Raw genomic sequence first — 19,820 nt, 5'->3', positions numbered from 1 at the left:
GACACATGAACATCATCAGTTGATAAGCATCAGTTGATAAGCATGTTACAACACTTACTGCAAAGATTAAGGTTATGGTTTCAGTTGACCGATACGGTAAGAAACTATTGGAGAAAACTATGCACGCTACTGAGGAACAGAAATAAGGAAGCGATCATTTGTTAGCCAACAACCCAGGAAAAGTGATTCAATTATTCTTATTTGAACAACAACCATTAAGACTATTTCAAAAGGAGATCAAAAAAAAACTCGCATCTGCATCACAGGCTCATGTAGCAAACATTGGCTTTTTCTGGTTTTGAGATACAGTCGACTCTCTTTCTAAGACGGACACCGTCGGGACCGGCAGCAACTGTCCGTGTTAGAGAGGTGTCTGCCTTGTAGAAAGTCGAGCTAACGTGTCACCCGTAGTAGTTCTGAGATAATAAAGCTGAATGGCTGTGCACAGAGATTTCACGTCTTCTTGAAGTCTGTCTGTTTTAAGTACAAACAAGGATAAAAACAATGTTGAAAAATTGACTCGTTTAATTCTTACATCGATAGTTTACTGCTTCTGGAAATTTAGCAGTACATGACTGTTGCAATCTGTAACATGTCCATATATTCAGACCCCCCTACTCAGCGTGTTCAAGCAAACGTTCATGAAAACTGGAACAAGGCTAATAAAGCAAAAGTTGAAAAAAAGTTGAGAGCTTGTACAAACCGTATTGCTGTCAGTAGAAAACAACCTCTTTGGTGTACATACACCGGATAAGCAGAGCAGTAATCTGTTATAGCGAATTGTTTCTGGTAAGTAAGTTTCAAGGCGCTGATTTAATAGGTTATTTTTTCGATATGAAGTTTTCAAGTTTTTTGTTTTTTAGAAAAAAAAAAGACTTCTTGTATGTGTCTGTTGACAGTTTCAAAGTGTTCGCTGTCCGTCTTACGAGGTTTCTGTCTTATACCGGTAGGAAGTTTAGTTACAGTTAAATGACTGAAAAACGGAGGGACCATCACCACGTGTCCGTCTTGTCAGGCTTGTGAAGGTGCCTGTCTTTAAGAGAGAATTGGCTGTCATCCCGATTAAATCTGTCTCATGTTTGAAGGATTTGAAGGCGTAGTTCATTTTTCAAGATATCGCGTTCTAGCCATTATTTTTGCCCCGTATGGCTATGCATATTTTTTTTCAACACTTAAAAAACAGTAAACAGGACACGTTTCACCGTGATGTTAAAATTTTACACCGTCCCAGTTCAAATGCCTTTCGGAACAGAACGTCACGGTTGAAACATTTGCACCGTCACGATGCGAAAATAAATTTACAATAGGTTGTTGTTCAATATCCGCAAGGCTGACACGCACGGAAATTTTAGCGGCGCTCTACAGCGGCCCGAAGGGCCGCAGAGCAGAGCCCCATACGCATAGAAAATTAGCAGACCCATGCTTTTGGTTTTTCATGGTCATCATGGCTAGCGGAGCGCCTCGCGGGCGCGTCCGTACATACGTACGTACGTATCGTGTCGCGCAACATCCGGGATCTTAGAAGGTCTTGACAACTCGCGCAGTACTGGCGCGAAATAATTTTGCAGTGTGAAGTGTCTCGGCAAGGAGATTTTCAAAACTACTTCGCAGACTACGTATTTTTGAATCCTTTTCTGAAAGTTAGAACTTGAGACAAACATATTTATTTTGGCTCGTTGTTATGCCGATGACTACAAACGAGAGCAGGGTAAACTTAACTTCGAGGAAATAGGGTTGAAGCGATCTACGACGAGAAAGAGTTCGCGAGAGATCAGGAGAACCCGGAAAATGAACAGGCGAGCAAGCTTAAGTTACAGCAAGAGAGGTGCCGATAAAACAGGCAAAGAAATAGCAGAGAACAAGGGAACGGATAAAAAAGGAGCAGTGTACTGGTGAAGGTGAGTACAAAACCTCAGTGTTTTCGTCATTACAGTACGTATTTTCTTACTTTATACGCAAAGTAAGCTTATATTTACGGCAAATTTTACTTGCTTTCGCCACTTAACTAAGCATTTGCTTGTGACATGACAAATGTTGGAAAATACCATTCGATAAAATTCCGTTTTACTGTTCAAAGAGGAGAACTTGATTGCTGATGTCAACAAATAATTATTAGGCCTTCGAGGAACGAATTCACAAAGAATATTGATCAACACATTTCGAAGAAAATTTAGCTTACGATTTTTAAATGCTTGTGATGTGATTGTTTTGTTATTTTGCATTTGATTGTGACATGGCTAATGTTGAAAAATACTATTCGTTATAACTCAGTTTTACTGTTCAAATAGGAAAATTTGATTACTGATGTCAACAAAGTAAGCTTATACATTGTGTATTTACGGCAAATTTTACTTGCTTTCGCCACTTAACTAAGCATTTGCTTGTGTCATGACTAATGTTGAAAAATACCATTCGTTAAAATTCCGTTTTACTGTTCAAAGAGGAGAATTTGATTACTGATGTCAACAAATAATTATGAGGCCTTCGATGAACGAATTCAGAAAGAATATCAACACATTTCGAAGGAAATTAAGCTTACGATTTTTAAATGCTTGTGATGTGATTATTTTGTTTTACAGTGCTGGAAGGCTAGAGCAGCTGCTGGAATTTCAAGACTAAAATTAGTGACTTGTCAGTTTGCACGAAGCACCTGGAATTTCATTAACTCCAAGTGAAAAAGATCGATTCAGTGCATGCAGTTTATTGATATTCGTGATTGAGGTAAAATTTCTGTTCATTTCTAATCAGAGTAAATAAACACCGGCTTCATTGCTTAGCCCTTTCATTTTCAAATATATTAAAGAGTGACTTGTCATGTAGTTCTGTTCACTATTGAGTGTTCATGTGGATGACATATCTGAGTCCTGAATGATTAACTTATAAGTTCAACAATTTTGAGGTTTGAGAAACCCCCAACCCTTTGGTTCTGTTTTGCTGGTTTCATTCAGAATGTCAACAGTAAATAATATATTTGTACATGTCATGAAACTTCCTAATCTTGTTGTGGAACTTGGAAAATGAAACACAAGTAAGGTTAAACTGGAATTTTTTTTGAGTAAAGTCATGCCATTTTAGACACTGTATGCAGCTGTGTATGCAAACTTTAATACATTGACTATTATTATTGTAGTGTTGAATGTGTATCTTTGAAAATCCTAGTATTACTGTTAGGAGAAAAGCTTTTAGGATGTGGCAATATTTTTCCAATGCATGCACATGTATATATAGGGCTCAGTAGGGGGAGGTGGGTGGGGTGTTTTAAGGCCAAACCTTTTAACTAAGAGGGGGTGTAAGGGTTTGCAATGATGCTTTGAGTTTATTAAAATATTTAGTTAACTTCGCAGTTATCAGTGTGATACATCTCTGTTAAATATCTAATGGATCCTTTCGCATCCAGTGGTTTTCCTTTAGTTAAATAAGCTTGAGTTAAGTGTTTTGTTTTATAAATTATTGACATTGATGACAATTAATTAATTTTAATTTAATCTGTGGCATTTGACTTTTTTCAGTGTTAACATGAGTTGCAGAGTTTGCAGAGGCACTGACACAAAAACAGAATGTGGACAAGGACTTAAAAAAAAATCCAACTCGATGTTTGGGTGTCGTCATGATGCTATTTTCAAGAGACTAGTAAATTACATGTAAAATAAAATCAAGAGAGCTGCATGTCCCACGCTTGTGTCATGTAAAATAATTTCTTCACTATTTATCACCGAGCTTAAAATCTACCATCTTTATTATTATGTACTGCAAACTTGATGAATTCGACATTGCTGATCCTAGCAGTATGCAGGATGTGTGTCACTTATCAACCTAGTAAAATGCCCCAGCTCACAGCGAGTCTCACGTAGCTCAGTTGGTTAGAGCGCCCAACCGGTATCTGGGCGACCATGGGTTCGATTCCCGTCGCGGACTCAGATTTTTTCTTTTTCCCACGCTCGTGTCATGTAGAATAAATTTCTTTACTAAGAAAAAAATTATATTTTAAATGTAAACATATTTACAGTGTACTTCAGAAAACGACTTCTTGATTGAGCTGTCGCTTTCAAATCTTGTTAGATATTTCAAGGGCATTATGAAGTGATCTTTTCAAGAATATGCAGCCAAAACAGTAACAGCAGAAATGAGTGGTAGTTTAAAATTGATATTTTAAATGCTTTGACTGGTAAGAAACCACATGTGACCAAGCTAAAATCTGTTTGGCTGGTTATCATGACCTGCAAGCTGTGTCCAAATATTTTGAGCCCTCAACTACACAGGACTAACATGTAGTTGTCTAATTATATCATAAGATCTTTGGTTGACCTTGAGGGAGATAGTGGAGTTAAAGAGCAATGTAATAATTTTTATTTGGATTGGTAATACTGAAACTGGTGGTACTGTAATTCTAAAGTATTGTAGTTTAAATCGTGATTGTGAGCAATATGCAGTACCAATTTCATTCTTATGTACTGTATGCTGTGTACAGTTAAATAATGTTAATAAGAACAGTTACAGCTATAATTTTAAAATTAGTGAAATATTCTAAAGCTAGATTGTGTTCTATAAATATTCTAAAGGTACCATGCAGCAACCAAATTGTGACTCGTTTGCTTACTTTGTGAACTCAATGAAGAATGGGCAAGCAAGCAAACATGATTCTATGATTCGAACGACACTAAGATTGAGACTCACAAACAATATTCTAGCTTCCCACAATTTTTTTTTCCTGTAAGTGAAGCGAAACCCCCTTAAGAGGAAGGAGAGTCAAAAAGACATGTAAAAGTGTAAAAGGTGCTATCATATTTTTTCTTCTTTTTTATTTTTTTTATTGTCTGGAACAGAGTACCCATTTTGCAATGTTTGTCTGGAACAGGGTCGCAAATTCAGCCTTTTTAGTCTCAGCGACACCCCCGTAGAAAATTTTGGGGATTACCCCCGCCCCTCACCCCCGGACACGGTAAAAAAGAATAAGAAACTATATTTATATTTATAAAAAATGATTCATTTTTAACTCGGAAAATTCCGAGTTTTGGTGAGCGGGCCGATTTCACTCCTTCCCTCCTTCACTCCTGCCATCGATTCCTGTAAACATTTTAATTGAATTAATTAATTAATATCAAATTGAATTAATCAATTAATCTTGTGAAGCGGGTAGGGGGTTGGCTAAAATGCGACCCTCATCTGTGTTACTTTATATGAAGTACACAAAGGCTATATATTTGTTTCTGAAAACCAAATGTTCTCCTTGTGGTATGCATTCTTCCAGGCGTAGACCCAAGCAGACGGAATTTTGTGCTGAACGCATGCGCATATATGAAGTACACAAAGACGATATATTTTCACCAAATCTTACTGAGAACTGGTTAAAACTCAACAAAATTAGGGGTTCGATTTATCGCCGAGTATTTCCAAAAAAAATTAAATGGTACTAGAAAAGAGTTCAATTTGAATGAAATATTCATCTATAAGCCGAGCGGCCATCACCAAACGAAAATTAACAAGCGTTTGTATTTATTCTTGGTCATTACCTTTTATTTTAGTGGCGGCTCCTTAAAATCCATTTGGTTTAATGAAGCAACGTTAGGAATGAAGTTTATATTCGTCTTTTCTTCGCTATTTAGGCTGGAACTCGTCCTCCATCAGCTCGCACTGGAATATTATTTGTTTTGTCGGCGTATGTGATCGTCTTTTGAACTGACGAGGGCATTCGAAATCACGCATGTCGTATACAATTTCCTCGCAATCTCTTCTACAATAATTATTTCTGCCTGAGACTGTTTCTGTCCCTTTCCATCTGTTCCTTTCTTTAAGTTTAGTTAATTTGCAGAATCACTGCTAACGTGACTTTTCAAGACAAGAAGGGTCAAGAAGGAATCGATCTATTTGACTTGTTGTCGCGACACCAGAAACTGGCCAATCAGAAGCGGCCGTTCACACGCGCTCGGTAAACATTGTAACACGATCTGACAGAAATCGGCTGCGTGTAATATTTTTGTTCAAAAGCGAAAACTTTAAATGCCACGACTTCTCTGCTAAAAGAAACCACTTCAGAAGAGTTTGATTGGATTGAGGATACTCGACAAATACTGGTAACAGCACATGTTTCGTTTTGGTGACATTTAAAGTTCACCCGCTTGATCTGCTTGATCTTTTCGCTGGCGAATTGCGACGAACTGAAGATTCAATGAATCATCGGGAATCATCCCGTATTCTCTGGTGATTTTGCAGTTGTTCTGAACTGTCTCTACATCGGCAACAACTTTCAACTTGAAGGTTTCGTTGTTAGAAAACCAGTAGCTTTTGGCATGATGATCGATAACTGCTTAATTCTTCAGAAGAATGCGTGATTGTTTGAGATGGGATTCTGAACTCAGGTGAATGTTTTGTCACCCTTGTGTACGGTTCTATTAATAAATTCATTCTTTGTCAGTGATTTGTTGTTTTTCCAATTACATAGTTGTGATTTAACGATATGTTGATTCGCTGCACGTGGACTGTTTTATAGCTTGAAGGAAAAATTGGGTCTTGGCTTATAACTGAGCGATTTGTGTTTATTTTTTGTCCGTATAACTGGTTCCAAAAACTAAAAGTCTGGGGTTTTGGCTAATAGCCGAATAAATACGGTACATGCATGCTTAACTACCAGCCGAAATATTGTATTAATGTGAGTTTTCTTGAAATAGACCAAAACTTATTTTTTCTAATGATATCATTATTTTGCCTAACCTTCAAAAAACAAAAAGGAAAAATAAAAAGAAAGAAAACATTTTGCAACCGATGGGAACTCTATCACTTGCCCTTTCGGCCTGCTCTCGATGAGCAGCTAGATGACAATGAAACTAAGTGAAGTGAACTGAATTGTGGAAAGTTAAACATCATTTGTTTTAGCAAATCTCTATTTGTCAGTTTGTTGTTTTCGATTCTTGTTTCATAATAAATTTTCCGAGTTTACTGGCTCATAGCCACTTTGAATAGTTATTTTCTGCGTAATCAAATAACGACACTGAGATTGAGACTCAAACAATATTCTAGCTTCCAAGAATTTTTTTTCTGTTAGTGAAGTAAAACCCCTTAAGAGCAAGGGGAGTCGAAAAGACATGTAAAAGTGAAAAAGGTGCTATCATCTTTTTTTTCTTCTTTTTTTTTTGGGGGGGGGGGGGGGAGGGTGGGGGTTCGAGATGGGGTCACCCTGTTCGGTGGAAAGACAGAATGTCACTTCTTTGCTTCCGGTTAGTTTCACTCTGGTTTGCCTGTAGTTAGGTTCACCCCTGTTTGCTCGCAGTTAGCTTTATTCATCTGGTTTGCTTGTGGCTAGCTCTTACTCTCCGTTGCTTGTGGTTAGCCCTTCACTTCAGTTTGGTTGGAGTTAGCTTGGTTTGGGCAATATGCTGTAAACCCTCAGCTATAACCTCTGCCATTTCCATTCAAAATTAAAATATAGGCAAATAGTGAAAATGAAAATAAATAAATTAATGAATGAAAATCAACCTTATTCTAAATGTAGATGTTTATTATTTCCTTTATACTTTAAAAGTTAAGACAAGTGATTTTCTTTCTTTTAAAGCTGGTAAAGCAACAACAAAAATGCCTAATTTACCACATGATATGTCTATCTACCCTGACATGCAGCCCCCCCCCCCCCCCCCCCGCCCCTCCCCTCCTTTTTTCTACATTAACGTTACATAATTGCCCGTTTTGCAGCATAAATTTCCATCCAGACTTCTGGATGATAATGCTGTCGGTGGAATTATGTTTTGATTGATTTGGTTTGTTCTATTATTTGGTGTTGCTGTACACTGTACCCGGGAAGGGGGAGGGTATGTGCTGCTCAACAGGGTATGCTTTTTGGCTCTAAACAATTCTTAGCCGTAAAATGGTACAATGGCTCAGACTCAGCGGCACGCCCCCTGTAGTAAATTTTGGGGAGTCCCCTCCTCCCCCCCCCCCCCCCTCGGACATGGTAAAAAAGAATAACCTGGAACAATATTAATATTTATAAAAAAAAGAAACTAAAAATTCTTAACCGTTAAATTGTACAATGGTCAGAATTCAAAGTTAAAATGCAAAATGATTAACTGGGGAGCGCCGCTTTTAGGCTTGCCTAAATCTATATATTACAGGAATATTACAAGAGTGGAAGTAAAACTATAGCTGGTACACTGTGACATGAAGGGTTTTGTTTACATCTTGTTGTAAGTTTTGACGACAGACCGCTACGTAAAAGAGACCTTGGTTCTTAAGTTTATTTGTTTTCCATGTCAGATCACGTGATGAACCGTATTGCGCTCTATGGTCCATTACCCTAGCTAAAATGTGTGCATTCATACATTTCACGGGAATATGATCAAATTCGGTCTGAAATAGTCAAAATAACCAAACAAATTAGTCTTGAACTACTGCTTTTGCTGTTTTTGTTAACTATTTAGAACGAAACTTGTTGAAAATTAAAATGGTCTTTCTTCCTATACTGTCCTTTTTGGTAATTCTCTCTTCCGCTCCAGCTTCAATCGCTATGTTTTGTGCAGCAGTGAAACAGGAGGGCAAACGACCAAAATCGTTTACTCGATCGCACTGTTTGAGGCTATATGATAGATTTTACGGTGAGTTATGGTAAGCTTAATGCGCTAACAATGCTTCAAAATTATAGTCATGAGGTGAGACCGGAACGCAGCTGCCTGAGAGTTGTCGGGACTTTGGCTTATGAACAGCCACTTACTGGCAACAAGCCAGCTATCCCTTAAAATCGCAGCGAGTTTTGTTTAACCCTTTAGATCCTAACAACGCATACCGTATTTACTCGAATAAGCGCCGCCCCCGAATAAGCGCCGCAGTACCGATGCGGCGCTCGTTCGAGGAATTCCGTTTAACTTAAAACAGCACTACAAAACAACTCTAAAACAACAAAAGCGATGTTTTGCAGTTCTAAGTGATTGTTTTACTGCTTGCCCATTAGTTTTCTATCCAACATTCTTGCAACACGTAGTTCTCTAAATGTTGTGAATTCCTCTAACTTTGCCAGGATAGCCTAGCTCCACTTCTTTCTATAGCAAGAGACGAATACTGACAATCAAAAGACGCTATTTTCAATTACTGTAAAAGATAAGATTCTTGGTTGCGTCCACATTTTAAATAAGCGCCGCCCTCAAATAAGCGCCGCCCTCGAATGAGCGCCGCACTTGAGGCGCGAAAAATTTAGTAAGCGCCGCGGCGCTTATTTGAGTAAATACGGTATGTGCGTGGAAAATACCAGCAGTAATTAAAAAATCTGCAGCTTTCACATATCTGGACACATGATAGTAATGAGCCCTCGTTATGGCAAAGTGATAATTTTCGAAGCTTTAAAAGCCAACTAACTGACTACAGCTCCAGATTTCCGTTGTATATGGTTGTTTGTTCTGCAGCAAATCCGAAAATGCCCGTTTTCTACTTCATGGGACAACAACAAAAAACGCAAATCTTTGTCTCCAATTTTTTTAATGAAAAAATAATTCCGAATCCAAAAGTGTACATTTGCAGCAAACTTCAAACCTATTTCTTTCCGTTCACTAAGAAAACTTCTCATCAATCTTTCAACAGACTGAGCAATTACCATTCGATTAGAGCAATGCTTGCAAACCTGTAATTTCCTTATTGGTGACCGAAAGGAATGACTGGGTAATACAGCCGTTTCGGCGAAATGCAAGTCCACTCACCTCTATTTCATACATTTTTTATAAGTGTCGAGCCACCCAATCCTACCAGCAAAATACTACACCGAACGCATTCTTTGGAAGTCAAAAGTTGTCCAAATTGCCTTGGCAGGTCTCGGAATCCATCCACAGAACGGCCAGAGAGACAACTTAACTCATGAACCACCATGCTTCGATACAAATGTTTCTGGCGTTCCAATCATCGTCAAATCATCTCTCACCTCTGGTTTCTTTTAGAAGTTTGCCTCTACCCAGCATTCTAACTTAATGATGCCAGCCTGGGGGCTTCTGTAGTGGAAAATGACTCGAAAAAACACTTATAAACGACATATTCGCCAGATTCGAGCCCGTATGCTCGCTTACCAAGAAAGCAACGGCTAAATGCTGACGTCACAATGAAAATTTGAGCCCTCAGTGTTTTGAAACAGCACACATTTTTACTTGAGCTTCTTATATGCAATCACGAAATTCGACAGATTAGCTTAAGCCCAGAAAACTGCTTTAAAAATACCAGAACCTTAGGATTCTAAGGGTTAACGATGACTCACACAAATGGTGGTGCTCGAGGCATCGCGTAAAGTGCCGTGACTAAGCCGAGTATCTTTTCACTGAGCTGTGTTCGGCAGCTACAAACACGCTTCAAGAAGAATCGTTTCTCCTTGGAGACGCGTGCGCAATTGTTTTTTTTTTTTCGTTTTGATGAAGTACATCGACAGTATATTTGGTTCTATGAGGCACAAACCTATTTTAAATTCATAACTTTGTCTGCATATTGAATTTGAACATGTCCTTGAAACAATTATTTGGACATGTCATTTAAACTTATTGATGTCACTATTTACAGTCATTGGCAATAATTATGATTTGTTAAAACTTGAAACCTGTAAATCGTCCTAAATACGTTGACCTATGTAGCATATCTGGTAGGAAATGCAGCAGTAATGAACTGAAATGAAAAGTACCTGTTTGCGGAAGTATCTGAAACAACATCAAATATAAGAAGCATGACGTGAGAACGTTTTCTGCCACCATCATATTAACCCGACGCAAACTTTCAATATGCCTAAAAAGTTGTTATTACAGTCACAAGGAATTAAGGAGGCTTGTTTGCTGCCGCAAGCTTAAAGTTACTCGTCTGTCGTCAACGCCGCCATGTTTATAATTTCTGGTGGAATAATTAATCAGCACGTCAGATCACATCCGTAACCTTTATTTAACTCACGTCACGCAAGATAACGTGAGTCACTTTGCAGTCCGAGCGTTTTTTAGAACTCCTACGTTTCCATTATAAGCGATGTAAGACAAGTTTTTTAGCCAATCAAACGGGGATATTTATCTCGATCTTGTTGTTTTTCGGTGATTTTAGCAAGGAATATTCGTTCCGCCTGTTACTTGTCTTACTTAGCTTCGCACATTGGAGAATTTTCCAAAATTTTGCCCTCTATGTCATAAACAAGCTATCGCATGTTTCTTCGTAAAAATAAGGATTAATATATCACTTGTATTTTCAGAAGATACAGTTGAAGATCTACAACACTTTGACAATATTATGACGAAGTTTAACATCAATCAATAAGAGGACAGACGCATAAGAACTGACGTAAATTTGTTAATTTTTCTCTTTCGCGACCAAAACCGAGTAGAAAAAGCTGCCATTTCGTTTACATGCGTGCGCTAATGACGAGTAAAATTTTGCGCATTGACGATGTGCAAATAAAGTAAAGCAGAGAATGACCTTAAGGTAAAACCTCTGATCAGAGCTGGGAAATCAATTATTTGCCATGACAGCTGTTAACAAAGCCAAACGTACCTTGTCTTTTAAGACTTACAACATGACTTGGTTAAAATGTCCCTCTTTGATATGTATTTTTGTCTAATCGTCACAAAAACAAAGCTTTTGCAATTTTTTTTTAAAAAACTTATGCCGTAAGCGTTCAGAGCCACTTTATTTTTTACGACGAATTCAGATAGATCTGAATCCCACCGAGAGATTCTAAAAAGGTTTTTAAATGTCTGTTTTGTCAACAAGATGAGATTCAAATGAAACGTTCCAAGAGGAAATCTTTCAACAAGCAATGTATATTTATTTACTACATTGCTTGTTGAAAGATTTCCTTCTCAAAACGTCAGTGGCGTTGCTATGTTAAAAATGTTCATGCCTTTGCGTAGTGTAACTCGCGTACACTTCTAACATGAAACCGCTATGTCATTAAACAAAAAATATAAATTAAAGACAATAATAACAAGTAGACAACAAGTTTTCCAAATAAAAACACTTTTACATTGAATACTTAAACACTTACAAAAATCGCTTACATTAAATCCGGGTTATGTTATTCATAAGAAGCTTTAGTTATACTTACTGAAACTATTTTCATATATTGCTTAAACACCGTTCTCTAAATACGTAAATTACAAAACTACAAAAAACTCTTTAATTGTAGTGCCTAGAATGGTACAATTAATTACTTTGACTAGGTTTCAATGAAGGTTTTTAGATTTTTTTTAATTACTTTGGCGACCAGCGGAATGCAATGGTGCTATACAAATTAGCCGTTCAAAAGTTTGGTAAACGTTGATTACAAGTATTTAAAAGTTGATTTGACAACAAATTTCCTAAATAAAATTTTTTTACATGGGATATTTAAATACTGGCAACTTCGCTCACGTTTATTCCGGATTACGTTATTTTTAAGAAGCTCTCTAGCCACATTTATGCTTAATCCCATTACTAAAACTGCTTTCATAAATCGATTTAACAGCAGTATTTACGTAAATAACAAAATTACAATAAACCACTCTTTAAGCGTCAGTAGTAGCCGAGAATGGTACAATTAATTCCTTTGACTAGGTTTCGATGCAGGTTTGTAATTACTTTGACGGCCAAAGGGATGCAATGGTTCTTTACAAATTTTAATTTGTAAATAAATTTGCAAACGTTTAGTAAATGGTGATTAAATGCGTAGGCGAATTACAGTTGTGACCGTGATCCATATAATCTCAAACGTAACTTGCAAACTATCTGTACCCAAACTAATCTTATCTTTTTACTGGATGAACCTTTTTCCAGAGGGCAATATATTACCCTGATGTTCTGATGTAATAAATTCGCTGCATCGAGATTTTCCTTTTAACCTCTGCGTATATTAAAAACTTTTTTTATTAATGTAGAGCAGCCTACACGTGCCGTTAGTACCCGAAAGTAGCGACTCCTCGAAAGTTGCGATTCTCTAAAAGCAGCGGCGATTGAAAAGAATATGAAAGTAACAATGCTCGTTAAAACTTTACAGTATCCAGCTTACAATTCAATATAATTACCAAACATAAAGTTGCGTGATTAAAATAAATAAAAAAATCTCTTTTTTGCAGGGTAGAACCGCTTCTCTAGAGTAAAAAGAGACTTCAACAATCAACATCCCGCTACTGTTAGTTTATTGTTAAAATACTTTATATATATGGTACAACTAAGGTGGAATTCCGGCTTTCCGTCGTGAACCTGTTCATGTCTGCACGGCTTTTGAGTGGGCATGTTATCAAACTGCACTTTGGGGAGAATGTGGCGAGGGAGTTGCTTTTCTTAATTACCTTATGTTTCTGCAGTACTGTTACTGTTGTTGATGCTGTTGAAAACCCTGGTACTGTACTGATCAATCGCCACACAGTGCTGCGTGGTCATCGGGCGTAACATTTGGGCTAGTGGAGACTGGATTTTTGACAAAAAAAAGGGTTGTTGTTATTTGTTTTTCGGTTGTTGATAAGCGGCACGGAGAGGGGGTTATAAATCTTGGGAGTGGATTAATGGGTTATAGCTGTCTACATAACAATAATGTATTGATCACAAAGTCAGCGGGTTAAACAGTCAATCAGCTGTGAGATCTTCAACATTGGCGTACAAGCTGTTGTCATACTGCTTGAGGTTGACGTACGTCTGAAACAGAAAGGAAATAAAAATTAATAGTAAGCTGACATTTACAAGAGAATCTGCCATCTGCCAATCTTGAAATCAGTAGTGGAACTAAAATGTACCCAAATCACTACTGACGCTTAGGCTCAAATACGTAGAACTTAAAATAAATTAATTCCTTAGATTATTACCCTGTGGTTTCTCTCCATGTCTGTCATGGTATCTTTTAGTTTGGCAAAAGATGGTCGATCATTTGGATTTTCTTCCCAACACTTGAGCATGATCTGGTATCTAAGAAACAAAAATCATTAGCACAAAGAAAAAGAAAAAAGATTTATATACATAAATATACTATAATTAAAGATAGAAACTTCACGGACAGTTACTCAGAGTTTCACGCACGACGCGATCGTCTGATGATCGCTTCGTGCGTGAAACTCTGAGTAGCTTCGTGCGTGAAACTCTGAGTAACTGTCCGTGAAGTTTCTATCTTTAATTATAGTATTCCGCTCTGCATGTATTGCATCGAGCACTTCTCCGATTGTGTGAAACCTTTTACATTTTTCTTTGTTTATACATAAATATAAGTATCAAATCAGTACATTATATTGCTTGAAAAGCCAACGAATATGTGATCAAAATGTCAATCCAAAAAGATCTTGATTATTGGAAAGAGGCGCTAATGTCATCGTAGTTAATGCAAATATTATTTTTAGAGAATGGCTTAAACAACCGCGTAAAGGACTGCATCGCAGAAACAAGTTTAAATCGTAGTAAGTGTATCTGTTTACTTAAATCAATATCAATTGATATTAACCTTGAATTTAAAAAAAAATGGAATGAACGAAGCAGCTATTGAAATAGTTATTGAGTTTTTTTTTTCTAACTCCACTAAGAAGGGCAAAACAACGTGAAAACGAGTAAACGTTAAATAAAGTAAAGTAGTCTCCGCGCGCAACGACTGAAAAATCTCATTTTAAAGTCTAATTTCGGACAAGAAAAACGACGGATAACGAATCTCTTATAAGACATTTCAGCGTAATATAGTTTTGGGCCGGGTTGTTCAAAGCACGATTAAGCTAATCCAGGGTTAGGGTGAATTTTGATTTTAGTATTTTAAACTTCTTAGTGAGGTTTTCTGTTTACATTTTCTGTTCTCCAGTTTTGACGTCGACTTATCTCAAACTCCACAAACAATAAGCAATAAAAACACTTTTCTTCAAGGGAAGTGGATCAACTTTTTATCCTAAGTTAGTTTTAATCGGCTTTTCGGCCCAGGGTTGTATTTTTGACTCACTCGCCTCGCTTTCTAAAAAAACACTAGTAAAGCTCTCAAAAATATACAGCGCTACTACACACTAATATCTCTAAGAATGCACGTATTTACATTTTGCTATCCACATGTTTTGGTTTTGGCATTCTGAATCCTTCTTGAAGTTTCCTGGCGATTTGTCGAGCGTTAATTCCCGGATATGGAGATCCACCTAGACGAGATAAGTCATATTTTTGGTGATAATTAATAACAAAAATAAACACAATTATCCCATTTTGTCTTGTTGTTGTTTGCACTGTTATTTGTTCACAACTATTATTTGTCCCGAGAAAAGAATTGATATCCAAGAGTAAATCTCAAATATCCGGTTAAAATTATCTTTTTTACCCCAAATTTGAGAGTTTATTAACTTTCAAAGACAAGTTTGAATTGATTTTTGGTTGGTTTTCTCACAACTAACTTATCTAAAGTAACAACTGTGTAAAATTTCCATTTCCTAAGTTGAACTAATGAATGATATCAGCGCTTGAATATCCTCTCGTTAATTTTTTAAGGAAATTATTTTCAGTAGGACACGGTTTCTAAGCTTAACTTTCCATAATCCTCGTGTGTTCTTCGCGTGAAGAACAAGTTGCACGAAAATACGAATTTCCCAAACGGGTTGTTGTCCGATAGTCAGTGCTCCAAATATGTTCAGTGCAGGCCAGGCTACTGACTATCGATCGATAGATCAGTGGTGCCTCGCAAGCTCTCTCTACAAATAGTTAGGCAGCGCGCTATTTTTACAGGACAATGAAATTAGATTCTCTATTTATCTCTCGCACGAGTGAAAACACTCCTCGAGAAGCTGACCAAATCGCGTTACCATGATTTTAAAATTTGACTTCAATGTTCAACGTTCGCTCGTCCACCTTTGGTCCCAACAGAAATAATATAAAAAACATCATGTAATAAAGCATGAATTATAATTCAACTTACCTACAGTGAGAATCTCGTACAGCAGCACACCATAGCTCCAACTGCCAAACAAGGAATTAGGAAGTGCTAAGTTGTATTAACGTGAGTCGACATTGACACAGGCACAAACATTGACTTATTAATAAATGTTTTACTCTTTATTAAAGTATCCTTTAATAAGACAAAAGCTTGAAAAGCCTTCTTCGGAAGAATATTTCGCCATGTATTACAAAAATCGTCGTATCCATTTAAAAACATCAGACATTCTTGCGTTGTAAAGTACTTACACATCACTTTGTGTTGTGTATGTTCCATATAACAAAGCTTCATAAGCAGTCCACTTGACAGGCAGACGACCCTTTTAAAGAAAAGGTGGAAGCAATTGCAAGGAGAAAACATTTATTAATAATATACTATGGGTAAAAAAAGAATTAGCTATGATTCGATGAAAAGTCTCACCCGACTTTGTTTGGTATAAATATCATCCTGGTGAACATTCCTCGCCATCCCAAAATCTGTCACCTTACATTTCTCTCCTTCACCAACAAGAACATTTCTGGCCGCCAAGTCACGATGAATTATCTGAAGGAAAGTTATAACTTATTATTCTTATCTTACTAAAACGACACTGTACAACCCTTTTCAATAATAACTAGCAATTGCTCTGAAAAATTCTAAAACTCTTACGGGAATGGCCCGTCTCGCTTCTTAAATTTAATCGACAATCGAACGGTTTTTGCAAAATAGGTGAAAAGAATTTTTTGAGTTTTACAGTTAATAGGGTAAAGCAGAAAAAATCCACAACAACCAAACCTTTCTCGAAGACAAATAAAACATTCCATCAGCAACTTGCCAGGCGAACCTCATCAACTGTTCCGCAGTCAGACTAGTTTGCGGTTTCACATCCGGGTCTTTAAAATAAGTGTCGTTCAGTCCCCGACTCTTTCGCAAGTAACCCAGTAGGTCGCCAAACGGCACGTACTCAATGAGAACTAGCAGTGGATCTATAATAAAATGAGACCCAGGAAGAAATAATAACTATAACTAGGCAAGATAATGGGCACGGTAATCAGAAACAAGGACTGATTTAACTTTGGCAGGTTGTAATTTGGTGATAGTAAATGGTGGAATCGATATCTCACTGTGATAAAAATAAAGAAGAGGTGTATCGTATTTATGCAGTTACAGGGCTCCGTTGTCACCCCCCAAAAAAATTTATTACTTTTTGATCAGTTTTTTTACATGTTTTGACAACTCGCTGAGGGAGTGAGGGAGGCGCAGTCAACAATTGTTAGAGAGTAGACCTGAAATATTGACAACTTTGCCTCTCGTGGCTCTTGCAAATTAATCAATCAGAAGGTTCGTCTAGTTGCAACGGCACGGTGCGCAGCACTGTAACTGCATGTATTTCCTTCACCAGTGTCAGTTACACATTCCGTCCGCCTGATCATGTGCAGATGAGGCTTCAGTTTCTTTGCCAACTTTAGTTCGATTATCGTATCTATGCATGCTTGTGATATTATTTAATCGGCCTATTTTAGCGGAGCTCCTAAGCGTAGCACCATAACCATGAAAGAAGGAACACTATCGAAATGAGTTTTCATGGTCAACATGGATAGCGGCATGGTTCGCGGGCGCGTACGTACGGCGTACATACGTACGTACGGAGTCGCGCAACATGGCGGCCATAGTTTGATGGTAGAAAGAGTGAAGCAAGAAGGCCGTATAAAGGCGGCCGTATAAAGGCGGCCTTTAAAATTTAAAGAGGTTTGAAAAGAAAAACAAGAAGCAATGAAACAAAATGTGGCTGAAAATTACGTGTAGAAAGTAATCGACCGCCAAAAAAGTGGACATTGAGAGCCATAATCGATCGATGACTTTCGTGTCTATCTGTAAAGCCAGCATCGTAAATGAGGAGCATTCGAAAGCTAAATCGGGTTGATATAATAACAAACCATTTAAAAAAAAAAAAAATTGACCCTCTGGGATTTGAACTCACGACCTCCCGAGCCGCAGACCGGCACCTTACCGATTGAGCTAATCCGACAGACTCTGTAATGCACGTTGAATATATCCTATATCAATGTAATAGATATTGTGGAGTCTACTAAACTGCTGCGAAACTATAACAGGATCGCGAAACTATTTTCTATTGCTAGAAAGCAGATAATTTACTGTACTCTAAAGTAATTTTTCGTGCCATGAGTAATGATTTTGCCCTGCTTTAAGATTATTATTTTTGTCGTACTGCTGACATTCAGTTTAACCGTGAGCTATTTAAATTTGTCTTGCACCTATAAACCGCCATAAACATTAGTACTTTGGCCGCTTATTCACTAGAATGAAAACATTGTAAGCTCCAGTGAAAATTAAATAAATGGGGAGCTCCGCTTTTAGGTGTGCCTAAATCTATATATTATTTACCAGTTTCAGTAACACAGGCCATCAGCTTGATCACATGCGGATGAGGCTTCAGCTTCTTCATCAACTCTACTTCTGCCAACAGGTCTTTTCTATCTGAATCCGGGGCGTTCGCTACAAAACAAACAAAACATCGCAGATGGTTGTCCGCCATTCCAAATTAATTAAATAGTTAATAATTTCTTATCGCACCTTTTAACATTTTGACAGCAACCGTGGTATTTTCCTCGTTACCACGTATGTTCCACGCTGTTGCCTTGGCAACTTGAGAAAAAGCTCCTTTGCCAATAACTTTAATAATTTTGACTTGCTCTCGATTAATTTCCCATCTTCGTCCTGAAAGGTGAAGTGGCATGTAGTCTGCACTGTTTGGAAACGCGTGGTTACTGGGATCACCAGATGGCACCATATTGGTGGACTGATTTTCGGTCTCCGTAGCCAAGGTATTCTATTGAGGAATAACGAGTTGCCATTTGTTATTCATTCATTGGTTTACTGATGTAGCATAAGTATTACCAATATGCATGTTAATGTTGTAGATTTTTTCTTAAGTTCGTGCGCTAATATAAGTGGTGTTATTTTTGCGATATTTTCAAAGTTAAACTCAATACAACAAAGCCTTCTTCCATCGGTGAAAACTACTTTTCAAGTTTAATCTTGATGTACCGTAAACTATTCAACATTGCTCCAGGCGCGAGGCAAGGTTTGCTATTGAATCATGATATATTGTCTCCAGTATGTAGTTTTTAATTAACTTACCAACGCAACACGTTCTCCGCCGCATCCCGAACATATATTTCTTCTGAAATAAAGTAACATATTTTTGATAGCTATATATTTCTAAGTTCTAAATTTTACCTAAAAAAGTTTCGTTTCCTGTTTATCCCAATTCAATCCAGTTTTTGATTCAATTCCACGAAGTTGGGAAATGTGCAAAGATCATTTGCAACATATCCGTATCATATGCACAGAAGGTATGTAATCAGATGCTCATCAAGGATTCTTTCACACAGACCGATATTTAAATTCAACGGTTGCATAAAGCCGGGATAAAGTAAATCTTCTCGCGTGGTGGGTTACACTGTTTTAGGGATGCAATTTGTCTGGCAAATGAACGTCACAGATAGAACCACGTAAAAAGATTTAAACTGATTGCGCCAAAATGACACGCGCAAATGATAACTACTTACTGAAATTGGGATAATTTTATGTACAGCAACTCTCCAGCTTATAAATGACCGATTTTACTCACCGATTTGTTTTTGAGATATCTGAAATAAAAACAAAAAATACTGGTCAGTGAGTACTCTCTTCTATGAAATAACCTAATGCAAACACGAGAGAGCTTGGGAAATTTTGAATTCTATCATTCTTTCTCGAATGTTTTCATCGAGCTCTTGAAACAAAAAGAGGCCGCTTTCTATTTATTTTATTTAAAAGAAATTCAAAATAATTCAGTGACACGCTAACATAGTCTTACAATAAATTGCCGGTTTAAACCCAGGAGTATCAGTAGGTCGTATAATGTGGTCGTCCGGGTGAAAGTAGTTCTGAGAAGAACTATTGGTGGTGACTGGCGTTTCGATAAACCTGA

General features: G+C 37.4%; 3 protein-coding genes across 6 annotated transcripts in view; 1 reads left to right on the top strand and 2 right to left on the bottom strand.

Moving 5' to 3' along the window:
- The window catches only part of LOC144662841 (uncharacterized), a 34,334-nt gene extending 23,406 nt beyond the window's left edge, over positions 1–10,928 (bottom strand). The window contains exon 1 of the mRNA XM_078523792.1: positions 10,634–10,928. Coding sequence (XP_078379918.1) covers positions 10,634–10,706 — 73 coding nt within the window. The 5' untranslated portion in view covers positions 10,707–10,928. The remainder of the gene's footprint in view (positions 1–10,633) is intronic.
- The window catches only part of LOC144662794 (uncharacterized), a 195,612-nt gene that overhangs the window by 57,464 nt on the left and 118,328 nt on the right, over positions 1–19,820 (top strand). The window lies entirely within an intron of this gene.
- On the bottom strand, positions 12,690–19,520 carry LOC144662825 (tyrosine kinase receptor Cad96Ca-like). Of its 2 annotated transcripts, XM_078523777.1 has the most exons (11): positions 19,479–19,520; positions 18,986–19,028; positions 18,419–18,674; positions 18,230–18,340; positions 16,619–16,809; positions 16,265–16,387; positions 16,093–16,163; positions 15,827–15,867; positions 14,963–15,059; positions 13,767–13,866; positions 12,690–13,599 (listed from the first exon to the last, which is right to left on the bottom strand). In XM_078523777.1, exons 3-11 carry the CDS (start codon positions 18,633–18,635, stop codon positions 13,531–13,533), a joined length of 1,020 nt encoding a protein of 339 aa, XP_078379903.1. In that variant the 5' UTR covers positions 18,636–18,674; positions 18,986–19,028; positions 19,479–19,520; the 3' UTR covers positions 12,690–13,530. The 2 variants fall into 2 exon arrangements, with proteins under 2 accessions (XP_078379903.1, XP_078379902.1); XM_078523776.1 differs by lacking the exon at positions 19,479–19,520 and having other exon boundaries at positions 18,986–19,255.

Source organism: Oculina patagonica, chromosome 8, assembly GCF_052425735.1.
Source record: "Oculina patagonica isolate OP01 chromosome 8, crgOcupat, whole genome shotgun sequence".
Classification (NCBI taxonomy): Eukaryota; Metazoa; Cnidaria; class Anthozoa; order Scleractinia; family Oculinidae; genus Oculina; species Oculina patagonica.
This window is presented reverse-complemented; position numbering and strand designations above follow the sequence as displayed.